General features: G+C 49.3%; 1 protein-coding gene across 1 annotated transcript in view; it reads right to left on the bottom strand.

Moving 5' to 3' along the window:
* ATP11B (ATPase phospholipid transporting 11B (putative)) overlaps positions 1–18,337 on the bottom strand; it is a 602,728-nt gene that overhangs the window by 233,390 nt on the left and 351,001 nt on the right. Inside the window, exon 21 of the mRNA XM_078665453.1 lies at positions 15,515–15,617. Coding sequence (XP_078521579.1) covers positions 15,515–15,617 — 103 coding nt within the window. The remainder of the gene's footprint in view (positions 1–15,514; positions 15,618–18,337) is intronic.

The raw sequence follows: 18,337 nt of genomic DNA, 5'->3' as shown, positions 1-18,337 counted from the left end.
AGCACCGATATTATTTTATAAAAAGCCATGTTTTAATGCTTTCCCGAAGGCCATTAGTTCTGAGATGTATTGGGAGGTTGTTCCATGCCTTGGCAGCATTGGCTACAAAACGTCTGCCCCCAACTGGCTTTTTTCACACGTGGCACCTTCACCATTTTTGCATCCGATGACCTCAGCGATCTTTTTGGTGCATACCAGCGTATTCTCTGTTGAAGGTAGTCTGGTCCAGTTCCGTGAAGGGCTTTGCAGACCAAACATAAGGGCTTAAATTGGGTGCGTTTTTATCTCAGCCGAGATGGAGGCATATTTAGGTATGCCCGTGAGAAGTTTGGCTGCTGCATTCTGCAGGATCTGCAATTTGTTCAGCTGTCCTTCCTGGATGTTAAGATATAAGCTGTTACAGTAGTCCAATCTGGACATGGTTAGCGCTGTGATGACTGATTTTTGGGAGTCTTTGGGGAGCAGAGGCATTATTTTCCTGCAGGATCTCAAGATATAGGAAATCTGTGACGCCACTGTGTAGACCTGGTCCCTAAAGTTAAGGTTGTTATCAATCCACTCTCCCAAGTTTTTCACTTTTCTACTTGGATTGGGAAGGGGCCCTGAAGTGTCCGGCCAACAGTCAGAGGTCCAGAAATGAGGGTTATTGCCAAATAATACAACCTCCGTTGAACCGGAGTTGAGTTTTAGGCAATTTCGTGCCATCCAGACCCCTACGGCGTTTATACAATCCTGGAGCCGTGAGGCACTTCCCAGCATCTCCTCAGGCCATATTGACACCACTATTTGGGTGTCGTCCGTGTAGGAAGTCAGATCGAAACCAAAAGATTCAATTAGTGGCGCCAATGAGGACACAAAAATTAAAAAGTATTGGACTCGTTGAAGACCCTTGCGGCATGCCACAGGGTAGTGGGAATGGATTCGCTTTGTATTCGCCTAGGGCAACAGTTTGGGTTCCGTTGGATAAGAAGGAGTTGAAGAGTTTCCATGTGGTGCCCTGGACTCCAATCTTGTGCAATCGGCCCATCAGCAAAGCATGATGGACCATATCAAAGGCTGCAAAGAGATCCAACATAATCAATGCAGCTTTTCCTCACTAATCCAGAATGGCCTTAATCTCTTCCGTGGATTTGAGTAACGCTGTCTCCGTGCTGTGCCCCTCCCTAAAACCGTACTGAGTTGGGTTTGGCGCCTGTGATTCTTATAAAAACACATTGAGTTGCGTGTTCATGTTTCTCTCTATAAATTTCGCCGGGAGCAGTAACCTAGATATGGATCTGAAGTTGTTGGGGTCTTTGGCATCCAAACAAGGTTTTTTTAACAGAGGCAGAATGGATGCCTGTTTCCACTCTCTGGGAAAGTAGCCCTCTGAGTACATAGAGTTTATGATAGTGGCCAGGGTGCGTGAGACTGGCTCCGCTGCCAATTTGACTATTGATACTGGGCAGGAATCATACAGAGAGACAGATTTCACTTTCAAGAGGAGATCAAGAGTGTCAAACTGATAAAGGGGCAAGACTATCCAGTACAGAGATCCTGTTTTCGTCTATCTTGGAACTAATCATCGGACAGATAGTATTCATGATATTGAAGTCTGAGAAAGTTAAAAAAAAATAGCTTTAACTTTAGCAAAGAAGAACTTTGCTACTTTATTGCACAGTTTTTGGCTAGCTGGGATAGTGGGTACGATTGGATGGGTCAGGGTAGTAACAGTTTTAAATAGCTCTTTTGGCGAATTTTTTGCGGAGTTGATTTTGTTGGTGAAGTAGTCTAATTTGGTTTTGTGAAGCAACTGTTTATACTGGGCAATACTCTACTTGTATTCCTTTTTTCCTTATCTTTGTATTCCTTCCTCCACTTTCTTTCCAGGTGCTTGCAGCGTAATTTTTGATTTTAAGCTCCTGAAAGTACCATGGAGATGAATGCTGCTGTCTATTAAAGCGAAGGAGTTTTTTTGGCCGCAAGCTTATTTCCTGCTGCCTCTAACCAGTTTGAGTAGGACCTGGTAGCTTCGTCCAGATCTCTGGGTGGCGCGGTACAGGTGGAGGATAGTACTTCCTCTAAATCCTTAGCTTCTACTTTATTCCAAGCTCTTTTCTCTACATATTTTGTCTGTGGTTTGGGTGCGATGTGGTCAGTGACCGTGAGCTCGAATAGTACAGACTTGTGGTCTGTCCAGACCAAGGGAAGAATGCCAGTGAACCTCAGTTGTGGGAAATTAGAGAAAATGCGGTTTAAAGTGTGGCCTGCCAGGTAAGTGTCACCCATCACTAGTTGCTCTAAACTTCCATCACTCATCGGTCTAGAAGATTGATGGTATCTATATCTGAAAGCAGCTCCAGATGGAAGTTGAAATCTCCGAGCACTGTGTAGGAGTTGGCACTTATCCCATTTTCCATAATGCAGCCTGCTTGATCTAGAAACTGCCTTCTCAGGCCCGGAGGCCTACAGACGAGGTTGCCTCTAAAAGTATCGTGATGTGAGAGCTGAAAGCAGAAATCCAGCGCTTCACATTCCTCACTAGCTAGTGGGTTAAAGATAGCAGTGATTGGTTTATGATATATGACCGCTAAACCCCCTCCTTTCCTCTGTGACCTATTCAACGTATGGCAGAGATAATTCGGAGGAGTGGCTTTAACTATGTCAGGGTCGGACGCATCATCAGTCCAAGCTTCCGTGATAAATGCAATATTTACCTTCTCATCCTCGACAAGGGAGGCGCATTTAGTGCTGTGTTTGACTAAAGACCTAGCGTTAAGAAGATCACACTTCTAGACTATGGGGTAGTTTCTGTCCTGTAACTCCAGTTCTGTAGTAGGGGTATCTCTGTTATAGTGATAATCTAGTGAATAGTCCCGCCCATGTGCGTGGACCCCAGAGCAATCAAAAATGATATCTTAAGGTGTTGAATAATGCAGAAGTGCACAGACACTTAAGAGAGAATTAAAGACAGATAATGCAGCCTATATCCACAGGCTACACTGTCCAGTACTTCAACTAGAAATTCCACCAAAAATCCACAAACAGCAAAACCCCTCTGGAATGATAGAGAGGAAGACATGGACAGACAAGCCCCATAGGCTGCAATTATGTGGCTCAAAACAGGATACTGTGCCTTTAAGAGAACTTTCCAGAACTTCACAGTATCCCAGAATGCACTGCAGGTCCCACTTACTTTCAGTTCTTTTTGAAGGCGTAACACGCCAGACCTGTAGCATTCCTTACATGAATATCCCTCACCACCGGGGAGGAGGGCGGGCGCTTACGACTATAACAGAGATACCCCTACTACGGAACTGGAGTTACAGGACAGAAACTACCCCTTCTGTAGTAGGGGATCTCTGTGTATAGTCATAATCTAGTGAATAGAATGGCAAGCCCATCCCCACACCAAAGCGGCGGTGAACAGAGAAATAACACCACCACTGTGCGAACAGATTTCGCAGCGAAGCCTGCCCAACCTGAGCATCTGCCCTGGCATCAGTGTCCAGACAGTAATGCTTAGCAAAGGTATGGACCGACTTCCAAGTGGCCGCCTTGCAGATTTCTGCAATTGGAACATTACGGAGCAAAGCAGTCGTGGCAGTACAAAATGGGTCGCACTCCGACTCCACCCACCAGCAGGTGTGCCCCAGGAGCATCATGGTAGATGCAGTCTTTAGATAGCGTGTGCGCTATATCGATGAAAAGTGTGTTGTAGCAAGGTTGCAGCACCAACTCTGGACACCGGTGTTTCGGAATAGTTGTTCCTCGTCAGCAGAGTGTAGGTTATTCGGGGTTAGCTGTGCAGGCTGCCAAGTGTTCACAGGTTGATACCTCTCACGGCGCGGGTGCGGGATCCGAGCTCGTCAGCTCAAGCTCGAGGGAGCCTATAAATGTACAAAATGGGTCGCACTCCGACTCCACCCACCAGCAGGTGTGCCCCAGGAGCATCATGGTAGATGCAGTCTTTAGATAGCGTGTGCGCTATATCGATGAAAAGTGTGTTGTAGCAAGGTTGCAGCACCAACTCTGGACACCGGTGTTTCGGAATAGTTGTTCCTCGTCAGCAGAGTGTAGGTTATTCGGGGTTAGCTGTGCAGGCTGCCAAGTGTTCACAGGTTGATACCTCTCACGGCGCGGGTGCGGGATCCGAGCTCGTCAGCTCAAGCTCGAGGGAGCCTATAAATGTACAAAATGGGTCGCACTCCGACTCCACCCACCAGCAGGTGTGCCCCAGGAGCATCATGGTAGATGCAGTCTTTAGATAGCGTGTGCGCTATATCGATGAAAAGTGTGTTGTAGCAAGGTTGCAGCACCAACTCTGGACACCGGTGTTTCGGAATAGTTGTTCCTCGTCAGCAGAGTGTAGGTTATTCGGGGTTAGCTGTGCAGGCTGCCAAGTGTTCACAGGTTGATACCTCTCACGGCGCGGGTGCGGGATCCGAGCTCGTCAGCTCAAGCTCGAGGGAGCCTATAAAATGTACAAAATGGGTCGCACTCCGACTCCACCCACCAGCAGGTGTGCCCCAGGAGCATCATGGTAGATGCAGTCTTTAGATAGCGTGTGCGCTATATCGATGAAAAGTGTGTTGTAGCAAGGTTGCAGCACCAACTCTGGACACCGGTGTTTCGGAATAGTTGTTCCTCGTCAGCAGAGTGTAGGTTATTCGGGGTTAGCTGTGCAGGCTGCCAAGTGTTCACAGGTTGATACCTCTCACGGTGCGGGATCCGAGCTCGTCAGCTCAAGCGAGCCTATAAATGTACAAAATGGGTCGCACTCCGACTCCACCCACCAGCAGGTGTGCCCCAGGAGCATCATGGTAGATGCAGTCTTTAGATAGCGTGTGCGCTATATCGATGAAAAGTGTGTTGTAGCAAGGTTGCAGCACCAACTCTGGACACCGGTGTTTCGGAATAGTTGTTCCTCGTCAGCAGAGTGTAGGTTATTCGGGGTTAGCTGTGCAGGCTGCCAAGTGTTCACAGGTTGATACCTCTCACGGCGCGGGTGCGGGATCCGAGCTCGTCAGCTCAAGCTCGAGGGAGCCTATAAATGTACAAAATGGGTCGCACTCCGACTCCACCCACCAGCAGGTGTGCCCCAGGAGCATCATGGTAGATGCAGTCTTTAGATAGCGTGTGCGCTATATCGATGAAAAGTGTGTTGTAGCAAGGTTGCAGCACCAACTCTGGACACCGGTGTTTCGGAATAGTTGTTCCTCGTCAGCAGAGTGTAGGTTATTCGGGGTTAGCTGTGCAGGCTGCCAAGTGTTCACAGGTTGATACCTCTCACGGCGCGGGTGCGGGATCCGAGCTCGTCAGCTCAAGCTCGAGGGAGCCTATAAATGTACAAAATGGGTCGCACTCCGACTCCACCCACCAGCAGGTGTGCCCCAGGAGCATCATGGTAGATGCAGTCTTTAGATAGCGTGTGCGCTATATCGATGAAAAGTGTGTTGTAGCAAGGTTGCAGCACCAACTCTGGACACCGGTGTTTCGGAATAGTTGTTCCTCGTCAGCAGAGTGTAGGTTATTCGGGGTTAGCTGTGCAGGCTGCCAAGTGTTCACAGGTTGATACCTCTCACGGCGCGGGTGCGGGATCCGAGCTCGTCAGCTCAAGCTCGAGGGAGCCTATAAATGTACAAAATGGGTCGCACTCCGACTCCACCCACCAGCAGGTGTGCCCCAGGAGCATCATGGTAGATGCAGTCTTTAGATAGCGTGTGCGCTATATCGATGAAAAGTGTGTTGTAGCAAGGTTGCAGCACCAACTCTGGACACCGGTGTTTCGGAATAGTTGTTCCTCGTCAGCAGAGTGTAGGTTATTCGGGGTTAGCTGTGCAGGCTGCCAAGTGTTCACAGGTTGATACCTCTCACGGCGCGGGTGCGGGATCCGAGCTCGTCAGCTCAAGCTCGAGGGAGCCTATAAATGTACAAAATGGGTCGCACTAAGACTCCACCCACCAGCAGGTGTGCCCCAGGAGCATCATGGTAGATGCAGTCTTTAGATAGCGTGTGCGCTATATCGATGAAAAGTGTGTTGTAGCAAGGTTGCAGCACCAACTCTGGACACCGGTGTTTCGGAATAGTTGTTCCTTGTCAGCAGAGTGTAGGTTATTCGGGGTTAGCTGTGCAGGCTGCCAAGTGTTCACAGGTTGATACCTCTCACGGCGCGGGTGCGGGATCCGAGCTCGTCAGCTCAAGCTCGAGGGAGCCTATAAATGTACAAAATGGGTCGCACTCCGACTCCACCCACCAGCAGGTGTGCCCCAGGAGCATCATGGTAGATGCAGTCTTTAGATAGCGTGTGCGCTATATCGATGAAAAGTGTGTTGTAGCAAGGTTGCAGCACCAACTCTGGACACCGGTGTTTCGGAATAGTTGTTCCTCGTCAGCAGAGTGTAGGTTATTCGGGGTTAGCTGTGCAGGCTGCCAAGTGTTCACAGGTTGATACCTCTCACGGCGCGGGTGCGGGATCCGAGCTCGTCAGCTCAAGCTCGAGGGAGCCTATAAATGTACAAAATGGGTCGCACTCCGACTCCACCCACCAGCAGGTGTGCCCCAGGAGCATCATGGTAGATGCAGTCTTTAGATAGCGTGTGCGCTATATCGATGAAAAGTGTGTTGTAGCAAGGTTGCAGCACCAACTCTGGACACCGGTGTTTCGGAATAGTTGTTCCTCGTCAGCAGAGTGTAGGTTATTCGGGGTTAGCTGTGCAGGCTGCCAAGTGTTCACAGGTTGATACCTCTCACGGCGCGGGTGCGGGATCCGAGCTCGTCAGCTCAAGCTCGAGGGAGCCTATAAATGTACAAAATGGGTCGCACTCCGACTCCACCCACCAGCAGGTGTGCCCCAGGAGCATCATGGTAGATGCAGTCTTTAGATAGCGTGTGCGCTATATCGATGAAAAGTGTGTTGTAGCAAGGTTGCAGCACCAACTCTGGACACCGGTGTTTCGGAATAGTTGTTCCTCGTCAGCAGAGTGTAGGTTATTCGGGGTTAGCTGTGCAGGCTGCCAAGTGTTCACAGGTTGATACCTCTCACGGCGCGGGTGCGGGATCCGAGCTCGTCAGCTCAAGCTCGAGGGAGCCTATAAATGTACAAAATGGGTCGCACTCCGACTCCACCCACCAGCAGGTGTGCCCCAGGAGCAGGTATCAACCTGTGAACACTTGGCAGCCTGCACAGCTAACCCCGAATAACCTACACTCTGCTGACGAGGAACAACTATTCCGAAACACCGGTGTCCAGAGTTGGTGCTGCAACCTTGCTACAATACACTTTTCATCGATATAGCGCACACGCTATCTAAAGACTGCATCTACCATGATGCTCCTGGGGCACACCTGCTGGTGGGTGGAGTCGGAGTGCGACCCATTTTGTACATTTAATAGGCTCCCTCGAGCTTGAGCTGACGAGCTCGGATCCCGCACCCGCGCCGTGAGAGGTATCAACCTGTGAACACTTGGCAGCCTGCACAGCTAACCCCGAATAACCTACACTCTGCTGACGAGGAACAACTATTCCGAAACACCGGTGTCCAGAGTTGGTGCTGCAACCTTGCTACAATACACTTTTCATCGATATAGCGCACACGCTATCTAAAGACTGCATCTACCATGATGCTCCTGGGGCACACCTGCTGGTGGGTGGAGTCGGAGTGCGACCCATTTTGTACATTTAATAGGCTCCCTCGAGCTTGAGCTGACGAGCTCGGATCCCGCACCCGCGCCGTGAGAGGTATCAACCTGTGAACACTTGGCAGCCTGCACAGCTAACCCCGAATAACCTACACTCTGCTGACGAGGAACAACTATTCCGAAACACCGGTGTCCAGAGTTGGTGCTGCAACCTTGCTACAATACACTTTTCATCGATATAGCGCACACGCTATCTAAAGACTGCATCTACCATGATGCTCCTGGGGCACACCTGCTGGTGGGTGGAGTCGGAGTGCGACCCATTTTGTACATTTAATAGGCTCCCTCGAGCTTGAGCTGACGAGCTCGGATCCCGCACCCGCGCCGTGAGAGGTATCAACCTGTGAACACTTGGCAGCCTGCACAGCTAACCCCGAATAACCTACACTCTGCTGACGAGGAACAACTATTCCGAAACACCGGTGTCCAGAGTTGGTGCTGCAACCTTGCTACAATACACTTTTCATCGATATAGCGCACACGCTATCTAAAGACTGCATCTACCATGATGCTCCTGGGGCACACCTGCTGGTGGGTGGAGTCGGAGTGCGACCCATTTTGTACATTTAATAGGCTCCCTCGAGCTTGAGCTGACGAGCTCGGATCCCGCACCCGCGCCGTGAGAGGTATCAACCTGTGAACACTTGGCAGCCTGCACAGCTAACCCCGAATAACCTACACTCTGCTGACGAGGAACAACTATTCCGAAACACCGGTGTCCAGAGTTGGTGCTGCAACCTTGCTACAATACACTTTTCATCGATATAGCGCACACGCTATCTAAAGACTGCATCTACCATGATGCTCCTGGGGCACACCTGCTGGTGGGTGGAGTCGGAGTGCGACCCATTTTGTACATTTAATAGGCTCCCTCGAGCTTGAGCTGACGAGCTCGGATCCCGCACCCGCGCCGTGAGAGGTATTAACCTGTGAACACTTGGCAGCCTGCACAGCTAACCCCGAATAACCTACACTCTGCTGACGAGGAACAACTATTCCGAAACACCGGTGTCCAGAGTTGGTGCTGCAACCTTGCTACAATACACTTTTCATCGATATATAGCGCACACGCTATCTAAAGACTGCATCTACCATGATGCTCCTGGGGCACACCTGCTGGTGGGTGGAGTCGGAGTGCGACCCATTTTGTACAAAGCAGTCGTGGCAGCTTTGCCCCTGGTGGAATGAGCCTTAGGTTTACCCCCTAAGGTCTTAATAGCCTTTTGGTAACACAATTGTATACAGGACACAATCCACCTCGAGATGGACTGTTTAGAGGTAGCAAGACCCGTCCTGACTGATCCATAATTGATAAACAATTGGTCTGACCTACGAATATCCTTGGTTTTATCCAGATAAAATTTCAACACCCTCCTGACATCCAGGGAATGCAGGGACCGTTCCGCTGGAGAGGAAGGATTCTGAAAAAACATAGGCAAAGTTATGGTCTGGTTAACATGAAAGTCAGATATAACTTTAGGAAGAAATTTAGGGTGAGTACGCATAACAACCTTAGCAGCATGAAATACAGTATAAGGTTCTTGGAAACAAAACGCCTGAATTTCACTCACCCTGCGGGCCGATGTAATGGCCACGAGGAACAAGCACCGCTGCAACGAAGCCTTATGAATAGGTTCAAAAGGCTCCTTCATCAATCTGGACAGCACCACATTCAATTCCCATGAAGGCGAAGGAAGCCGGACAGGAGGGAACACTTTCTTCAAGCCTTCCAAAAAATCCTTGATCACAGGGATCTGAAAGAAGGAAGTCTGTGAAGGGCATTTCCTGTAGGCAGTCAATGCAGCCAGATGAACCTTAATGGAATGGACATTAAGGCCAGACTGCGCCAGATGTAGAAGATATGGAAGGATGACATCTTCCTTACATGTCGTCGGGTCATAGTTCTTGGACTTGCACCAGATGCAAAACCTCTTTGACTTGTAAGCATAATAAGTCCTAGTGGAAGGTCGCTTAGCCTCTTTCAGTATGTCCATGCAATCTTCTGGTAGATTCAGATGGCCATATTGCACTATCTCCGGAGTCATGCCACCAAACTCAAAGACGAGAGGTTGGGGTGCAACATCTGCCCCCCGAACTTCGCTAGAAGGTCCGGCCTGCACGGCAGCCGTATGTGAGGAAGGAAAGACCGGTGAAGCAGGTCCGTGAACCACCACTGTCTGGGCCATTCCGGGGCAATCAGGATCATCCGCGCCCTGGACTGGGACAGTTTGATGAGCACCGCCGGAATCAGGGGAATGGGTGGAAATGCGTACAGAAAGCTGTTCGACCAGTTGATCCATAACGCATTCCCCAGCATCCCCGGCTGGTAGTACCTGGAGGCGAAGTCTCGGCATTTGCTGTTTTCGGCGGTGGCGAACAGATCTACGTCTGGAGTCCCCAACCTTGTGAAGACTTCTCCTAGTACTTCGTCGTTTATGACCCATTCGTGGTTTCCTGAATCAGTCTGCTCAGTGCGTCTGCCTGAACATTCTGCACACCTGGTCGATGGGTGGCCGTTATCGTCAGTCCTCTGGCCAGAAGCCAGTGCGCGATCTCGACCCCCCCCCCCCCCTGCTTGTTGAGGTAATACATCGTGGTCGTATTGTCCGTCTGAACAAGCAAAGAGTTGGTCCGGAAGGACGGATGAAAGGCCTTCAGTGCCAAGTGAACAGCTCTGAGTTCCAGGAAATTGATGTGGTACGTGGACTCCGCCGGGGACCACGTCCCTTGAATCTGTAAGTCTCCGGAGTGCGCCCCCCAGCCGTGGAGCGACGCATCCGTCACAATAGTCTGTGTGGGAATGTCCTTGTGGAAGGGAATCCCTCTGAGGAGATTCTCTGCTGAACACCACCACTTCAGAGACTGAAGAGCATGCAGAGACAGTCGTATCTTGTCGTCCCAAGATCCTTTCCTCTGATCCCACTGATCCTCCAAGCACTCCTGCAATGGTCTCATGTGCAGCCGTGCGTGTGGCGTGAGGAAGATACAAGAGGCCATCGACCCCAGTAGAGAAGACACCGTCCTCACTGTTGTAGATGGAGCGGTCATAAGAGCCTGAGCCTTCCGAAGGAGTGATAATCGTCTCTCCTCCGAAGGAGACACGCTTGCCGACAGCGTATTGATGGAGGCTCCCAAGTACTGTATGCACTGGACCGGAGTCGGGACAGACTTGGACATGTTGATGTGCAACCCCAGCTTGTTTAAGAGAACGCACGTCTTCCTGAAGGGCGCTTGAGCTTCCGAGAAGGAGGAGGCCTTGATCAACCAATCGTCCAGGTACGGGTAGACAAACACCTTGTTCTTCCTTAGGTGTGCAGCTACCATTGCCATGCACTTCGAGAATGTTCTGGGCGCTGACTTCAGCCCGAATGGCAGTACTGTGTACTGATAATGATTGGCGCCGACTTGGAATCGCAGGAACTTCCTGTGTTTGTGTGCAATGGGCACATGGAAGTACGCATCCTGTAGGTCTATAGCACACAGCCAGTCTCCCTGTTGCAGCTGAGGATAAATCTGATGCAACGACAGCAGGTGAAACTTCTCTCTGCGAATCCACTTGTTTGCTTGTCGCAAATCCAGAATGGGCCTGAACTCGTTCTTGTCCTTCTTGCGAACCAGGAAGAACCGGGAGTACAGACCTCTTCCTCTTTGAGACAGAGGTACATCTTCGATCGTCCTTTTCCTTAACAGGATATCTGCCTCCGCCTGGAGCTCGCGCAGTTGAAACTGCGAGCTGACCGATGGAGGCGGGCTCGTGAACTGAAGACTGTATCTATTGCAAACAATATTCAGCACCCACTTGTCCCGAGTAATTTTTCTCCACTCTGCCAGAAAAAAATTTTAATGCTTCCCCCCACCGGAGCGGGGAACGGATGTAGGGGAAGTAACTGCTCAGGGTCGAGACCCGGCCGCGCCCTTGTTCGCTGTAGAGGACTGCTGACCTCCTCTACCCTTCTGGCGCTTCTGGAAAGGCCTCCGGAACTGCTGCTGTTGTTGCTGCTGCTGTCCCTCTGCCTGTCCTCGCCCTCTGCCCCGAACCGTCTCTGGAACGGGCGGTAGGCTTTCTTTTCTTTGGGCTTCTCCAAGCCCACAGCCGTCAGAGTCTCTGCCTCCGCTTTCATGCGTGCCATCTCATCGTCCGCATGCTTGCCGAACAGGGTTTCCCCCGAGAAGGGCAGATTGGCCACTCGCTGCTGGGCCTCCGGCTTGAGTGATGTGAGCCTGAGCCAAGCATGGCGTCGCTGGTTGCTCCCATGACAGTACCCTTGGGCCGCCAAAAGAGAGACATCAGCGGCCGCGCTGATGACCTGGTTCGAAACCAGCATCCCTTCCTTCTGGATCTCCAGGAAATCCTCCCTCTTATCTCTTGGCAGGAGTTCCGTGAACTGCTGGAGGGATTCCCACAGGGCACGATCATACCGCCCCAGCAAAGCCGCATCGCAAGAGGCCTTCATGGCCGTAGATGCCGTCCCACAAGCCTTCCTACCAGCTGAGTCGATCCATCGGCTCTCCTTATCCGGAGGCACTGTAGATGATGGAGAGGTAGAGTGTTGTTTTCTGGCTGCCGTCATTATAACGGAGTCTGGAACAGGGTCAATCCTCAGAAAGGCCGGGTCGGAATTCGGGGCCCTGTACTTCTTAAGAAAACGGGATGGAGCGGCTTTCGTCACTGCAGGCGTGAGGAACAGCTCCTCGCTGGCTCTACCAATCCTGGCACGAGCGGTAGTAGAGGGCGAGACAAATGCTTCTTGTGAAGTGTCTCAAAAATCACGGACGTCGTAGGTGTCGGAGCAGTCACCTTGATTCCCAATTTTGCTGCACCCCTCAGGAGAACATCCTGGAACGTGCTGATGTCATCCACAGGAGACACTCTCGTCCCCGGGGAGTCTGACAACGTCGGGGAGTATGACCTGGTTCTGGAAGAGTCCGTGCGGGACCGTGATCCGCGCCTCCTGTGGCGCAGTCTTGACCTCGTAGAGGATCTGTGACGACTGCGCGACCTCCCCCTCCGTTCGGAGCGGGATCGCGACCTCCTGGGCTTCGGTCGCCCTGCCGGTGCCACCGGGACGGGTGACCTTTGCTTGGATGGGGCCCTCGGCCGAGATGTCCGATTAGGAGGAGTCAGAAATCGTGGCAACGAACCTGTCCTCGGAGGAATCGGAGGAGGCTTGTCAGCCGGCAACTGACGTTGAGGCTGAGGTTGAGGCCGAGATTGAGGAGGAGGCGGAAGTGGCGGAAGCGGAGGCAGGGTGGGAGCCCGCGGAGGAAGTCCTCTCGGTAACGGAGGAGGAGGAGGCGTCACTGTCTTCGGCCTAGCAGGGGTATACACGACAGAGTACACCGAGCCCGTTGACCCGCCCTCCTTACTAGGCAGGGACTTTGGAGAGCCTCCCAAAGGCACTTGACGCCTGTCAGATTTACTCCTGGACCAGAACTCCTTCTACGCCTTCTCTGCGTCGAAGAACGTCGACCAGACGGCGAGCGTCAGCCCCTCGACGTCGAGCTTCGTCTCCGACGGCGAATGCCTTCGCCTCGACGGCGACCTCCTACGCCTCGACGGCGACCTCCTACGCCTCGACGGCGATCTTCTCTTCGACGTCAAGGATCCCCTCGATGACGACCTTCTCCTCTTCGCCGATGGCGAACGGCGGTGACGCCTCGACGGCGATCGCCGACGCAGGGCCTCTCGACGTAGAGTACTCGACGCCGACAAAATCGTCACCGGAGACTTCGACGGCGGTCTGTTCAGTTCCCTCGACGCCGAGCGTCTACGTTGCTTCGACCCAGAGCCCTGGGGAGACGGGGAACAGACTGCAGTCATCCCTCTCGACGTCGTGGTCGATGCAATCGACGCAGACTGAGAATGGGGAAGTTTGCTGGTCTTCCTGCCCCTGGGGTGCCCCCCAGAGGCCTCAGCATGGGCAGAGGAAGCCCCTCCAAACCCACCTTGCGTCTTCAGTCTTCTGGCCTCCAAGCCCTGAAGCCTGATCTTCATCCTATCCCTCAGGGTCCTGCTAGAGAAACCCTGGCAGATGTCACACTCCTCTGGGACATGAGATGAAGGAAGGCAGATGATACACACCTCGTGTGGGTCCGACTTGGCCTTCTTCCTGGAGCACCAAAAGACAAACATGAAGAAAAACCACCAAAGTACTTCAGAAAAGCACTCAAATAACTTTGAAAAAGTGAAAAAATAATCACCAATAACCCCTTGAAAAGGGAGAGCTCAATGCTCCAGGGTCCTGCTTGCAGGAGCCGGAAAAAAGAACTGAAAGTAAGAGGGACCTGCAGTGCATTCTGGGATACTGTGAAGTTCTGGAAAGTTCTCTTAAAGGAACAGTATCTTGTTTTGAGCCACATAATGGCAGCCTATGGGGCTTGTCTGTCCATGTCTTCCTCTCTATCATTCCAGAGGGGTTTTGCTGTTAAAGCAAGGGAAATCAGGACAGGCTTTGCTGTTTGTGGATTTTTGGTGGAATTTCTAGTTGAAGTACTGGACAGTGTAGCCTGTGGATATAGGCTGCATTATCTGTCTTTAATTCTCTCTTAAGTGTCTGTGCACTTCTGCATTTTTCAACACCTTAAGAGATTATTTTTGATTGCTCCGGGGTCCACGAACATGGGCGGGACTATTCACTAGATTATGACTATACACAGAGATCCCCTACTACAGAAAGAAGGATTTTCCTTTACTCTCCCTGGCGGTTTATTGTTACTACCAGCAACTGATTGGAATAATAGTTCATGTAGTTTAGAACTTCATCCCGGGCAAATCACTTCTGCCTGTGGGGACCTGAATTTGAGTTGATTGGCACAGCAATTCTTGTCTGTGTCAGTCTTGTTTAAACTTTTTAGGCTCTGAGACTAGCCCCAGCCCTGAGTACTCCAAAAATGGCGGCCACTTGTATCATATGCGGAGCCTAAAGGTTCTGAGCAGTGCAAATATCGCAAATGCAAGTAAGCTACTTTTCAGGTTATTTTAAAAACAGGTCTTAAAACAAATTTAAACTAATCGGTGGTCTCTCCTGGCTGAAGCCTCAGGAGGCGTGCCCGCTTGTAAGTACCTTCGGCAGGGGGGAGGGGGGTATGTAGGGAGACTAGCCCGCAGCCCAAAATGGCAGCCGCACGTGTCACGTGCGGTCCCTGGGAGCCTAAAGGTTCTGAGCAGTGCAAATATCGCAAATGCAAGTAAGCTACTTTTCAGGTTATTTTAAAAACAGGTCTTAAAACAAATTTAAACTAATCAGTGGTCTCTCCTGGCTGAAGCCTCAGGAGGCGTGCCCGCTTGTAAGTACCTTCGGCAGGGGGGTGGGGGGTATGTAGGGAGACTAGCCCGCAGCCCAAAATGGCAGACGCACGTGTCACGTGCGGTCCCTGGGAGCCTAAAGGTTCTGAGCAGTGCAAATATCGCAAATGTAAGTAAGCAAGTTTTCAGGGTTTTTTAAGAACAGGTCTTAAAACAAATTTAAACTAATCAGTGGTCTCTCCCGGTTCACAAGATATGAATTGAAGATTCGCAATTGTGTAACTGTAGTGTACCACCAGAAAATTATGATGTTGCTAACTGTAATTAATATGAGGATCAATGCATTGCGTGTGTTTTTAAGAAATGTTTTATAGTATTTTAATGATGCTTTGATGAATCTGTGAATCAAATAAAGATCTTTTGAATTGGAAAAAACAATAGATTGCAAACACAATGTAAGAAACAATTTACTAGAGTTAATACAATATTTAATTACCATTCAAAAAATGAGGGGAATCACTGAAAACACTCAACGTGTACAAGGCCGAAAGGTGTACAAGGCTGAAAGGCTGCAAAGAAAAGACTTACCTATTCCAACATGCGCTTCCTGTATCATGCTTACATCATTAGCACCATCACCAATAGCCAATGTGATGGGCTTCTCTGGACACGTTTTTATTAATCGTACTACCTGCATGAAAGTGATTGTAAATTAGATATATTACAGATGTTCATTTTATTTGAAGCAAATCCTTACTAGGGTAAGCTGCCAGTGTAAACACCCCCACTATTCCCAGTCAATAGTCTCAAAAGTGCACATCAGAAGTAAGACAAAAGGTCCCACAGACTCAAAATCAAAACATGACATACAACACCACCATACAACAGAGAAACACACACACATGCATGAATAGTATAGCACATATGATTATAGTTCGTGTCGTGAAATAGATTTTTTGTTTGCAGTTTGAAAATGTATGCTACAGTATCACAAAATGTCTACCCAGGTGGATCCATTAAAACTACTTTAAGAGATGGGGAGAAGTTTAAATGTAATCACTGACGTACCATGTGAAGAGTATGTGTAGTTACAAACCCCACAATGGTAAAGAACGTAGTTACAGTACATAGTTAGCATAACTGAAAGAAGCAGCAAAGTGTTCACAAATTCAACTTTACCCTAATTTCTAGATTCTGGCCAATTTTCATATTGACTCACGTTTTTACCACAGTTAAAAGTACATTTTTGAATGGTGTCCATAACTGAATAAAACGTTCTAAATGCAGTCTCTTAGCAGCTTATGACAACACAGGAAAGAGCCATTCAAAATTTAAATATTTCCTCAAAGGAACAATTCACAAGTTAACTGCAGTAATGTGTGGAGCATCATAGGCAATTCCCCAGTTATCCATTCTGAATTGAGACACATTACAGAGGCAGACTTCTTATTGCTCTCTGAGGACATTCTTGAAGATGCTATCTTGGGGTGCAAATGCCCAGTCATTGTTTTAGCTGGGTAGCAAATCTGTAGTGATTTTTTAATTTTAGTGCCTAATATGTGCTTCTTTGAGTATAAACTATCAGCTAGATGCATCAAACAAAAATCCGCTCGCAAATGGGCAGATTCTCAGAATCTGCCCCTTTGCGACCGGTATTTTTGCATTTGGGATGCACCATCCCAAATGCAAAAATCGCAATTTTAGAAATCGCTAAATTGAGATTCCTTAAATGCAATGCATTAAAGTTCTAAAAATAGCGAATTCGCCAATAGGGCATGCAAATTACCATTAAGTACAACTTCATGGTAATTTGCAAAAACTTGTTGCGTACACACATGCCCTAAGGGCATGTGTGTGCGCAACATATGTTCACAGATCAATTTCAAGGGTGCAACAGGGTGTCCTGTGGACACCCCTGCACCCTTGAAATCGCTATCTCAATTTGCGACTCGCTAATTGCGATTCGCAAATTTAGATTGTCTTCCCATTCATCCCTATGGGCCTCTAGGCCCATAGGAATGAATGGGGAGGTATTCCTTAATTGCGACTCGCAATTTGCGAGTCGCAATTAAAGAATTCTAAGAAATCGCTATTTTTTAGTGATTTCTTGATGCATTCCATTTTGCTATTCCTTAATAGCGAATCGGTATTTTTCGCTATTAAGGAATCACAAAATGGGTTGTTGATGCATCTGGGGGTATGTTCTCAACCTGGCTAATAAAAAGAGGTATTTGGGATTTCTATTCAAATCAGCATTAACTTTTTTTCCTAAGAACTGGAAAAAGGAGATCAAAGAACAAGTTAATTACCTATGGTAACACTCTTTCTTGTAGAGTCTATCTTTCCGCAGATTCCTCAACTTTTGAATATTTTCCCATGCGTCAGACTTGCTCTGGAAACTTTTCCGTAGTACCTCTGTGCAGCAGTAGATGACACAGATACCATTCCACTCCAAGAATGACACGCAAGGTCTAACTAGGAGCCACTCCCGCACGCTCATGTCAGTTGCTTTCAAGAGTACCAACCCCCCAGATGCAGAGCCTCAAATGTAAATTGATGTAACCAATGTGTAGATTCCTAAATGTTGGATCTTATTGGTGGATTCTAACGACAGAAATGGGAGGTCAGTGGGGAATCTGCAGGTAGAATCTCTACCAGAAAGAGGGTTAACGAAGTTAAGCAACCTGTTCTTCTGATAGAGGCATCTAGTTGCAAATTCATCACCTTTCGAATAGACTCAAAAGCAGTACCTATTTAGTTGTGGATCTGTGAATTGGATCCAAAAAAGAAAGTCTTGCTGGACCGAGTGGGCAAAATGGCCCTATATACGGTCTAGACAATAGTGCTTCATGAATGTATGGAGGGACACCGATGTAGTTGCAAGGTAAATGTCCAGGACAAGGACTCCATGAGCCAATGGAGTGGTAGCAGTGTTGGCACTGGTAGAATGAGCTTGCAGGTATTCTGGAAGCTGTTTATCAAAGCCGAGCAAATCCTAATGCAATGCTCGATCCAGTGGGAGATTGTTCTCTTCTGCACTGCCTTGTGTGTGTTTTTGTTTTTTTTAAAACTGTTCTAACTCCCCAAAGAGCAGATGGTCCATCCAGCATTCTTTGGTACTATCTCTAGAGAAGCTCAGTACTCTAATTGGGTCCAAGCGATGGTCTCGCTTTTCTCCTCCTTAGAAGAGTGAGGTAGAACATAAAACGCTGCAAGGCAATGTTCTGGCCTTTGCGCACGATCTGCAGGAGCCACTTGTCTGAAGCTATGGCTTGTCAACCTGGTAAGAACTGTTGGGTTCTGCCTCCCACTAGTTAGCTGTGCAACCTTAAGGGTATGCTAAAGAGGTTTCGGAGGTGGTGCAATGGACTGGGCGTATTGTTGACCTTGACTGTAGGGACGGTGTGCACT

This window comes from Lissotriton helveticus, chromosome 11, assembly GCF_964261635.1.
Source record: "Lissotriton helveticus chromosome 11, aLisHel1.1, whole genome shotgun sequence".
Classification (NCBI taxonomy): domain Eukaryota; kingdom Metazoa; phylum Chordata; class Amphibia; order Caudata; family Salamandridae; genus Lissotriton; species Lissotriton helveticus.
The sequence above is the reverse complement of the archived record's forward strand: the minus strand, read 5'-3'. Positions and strand labels throughout refer to the sequence as shown.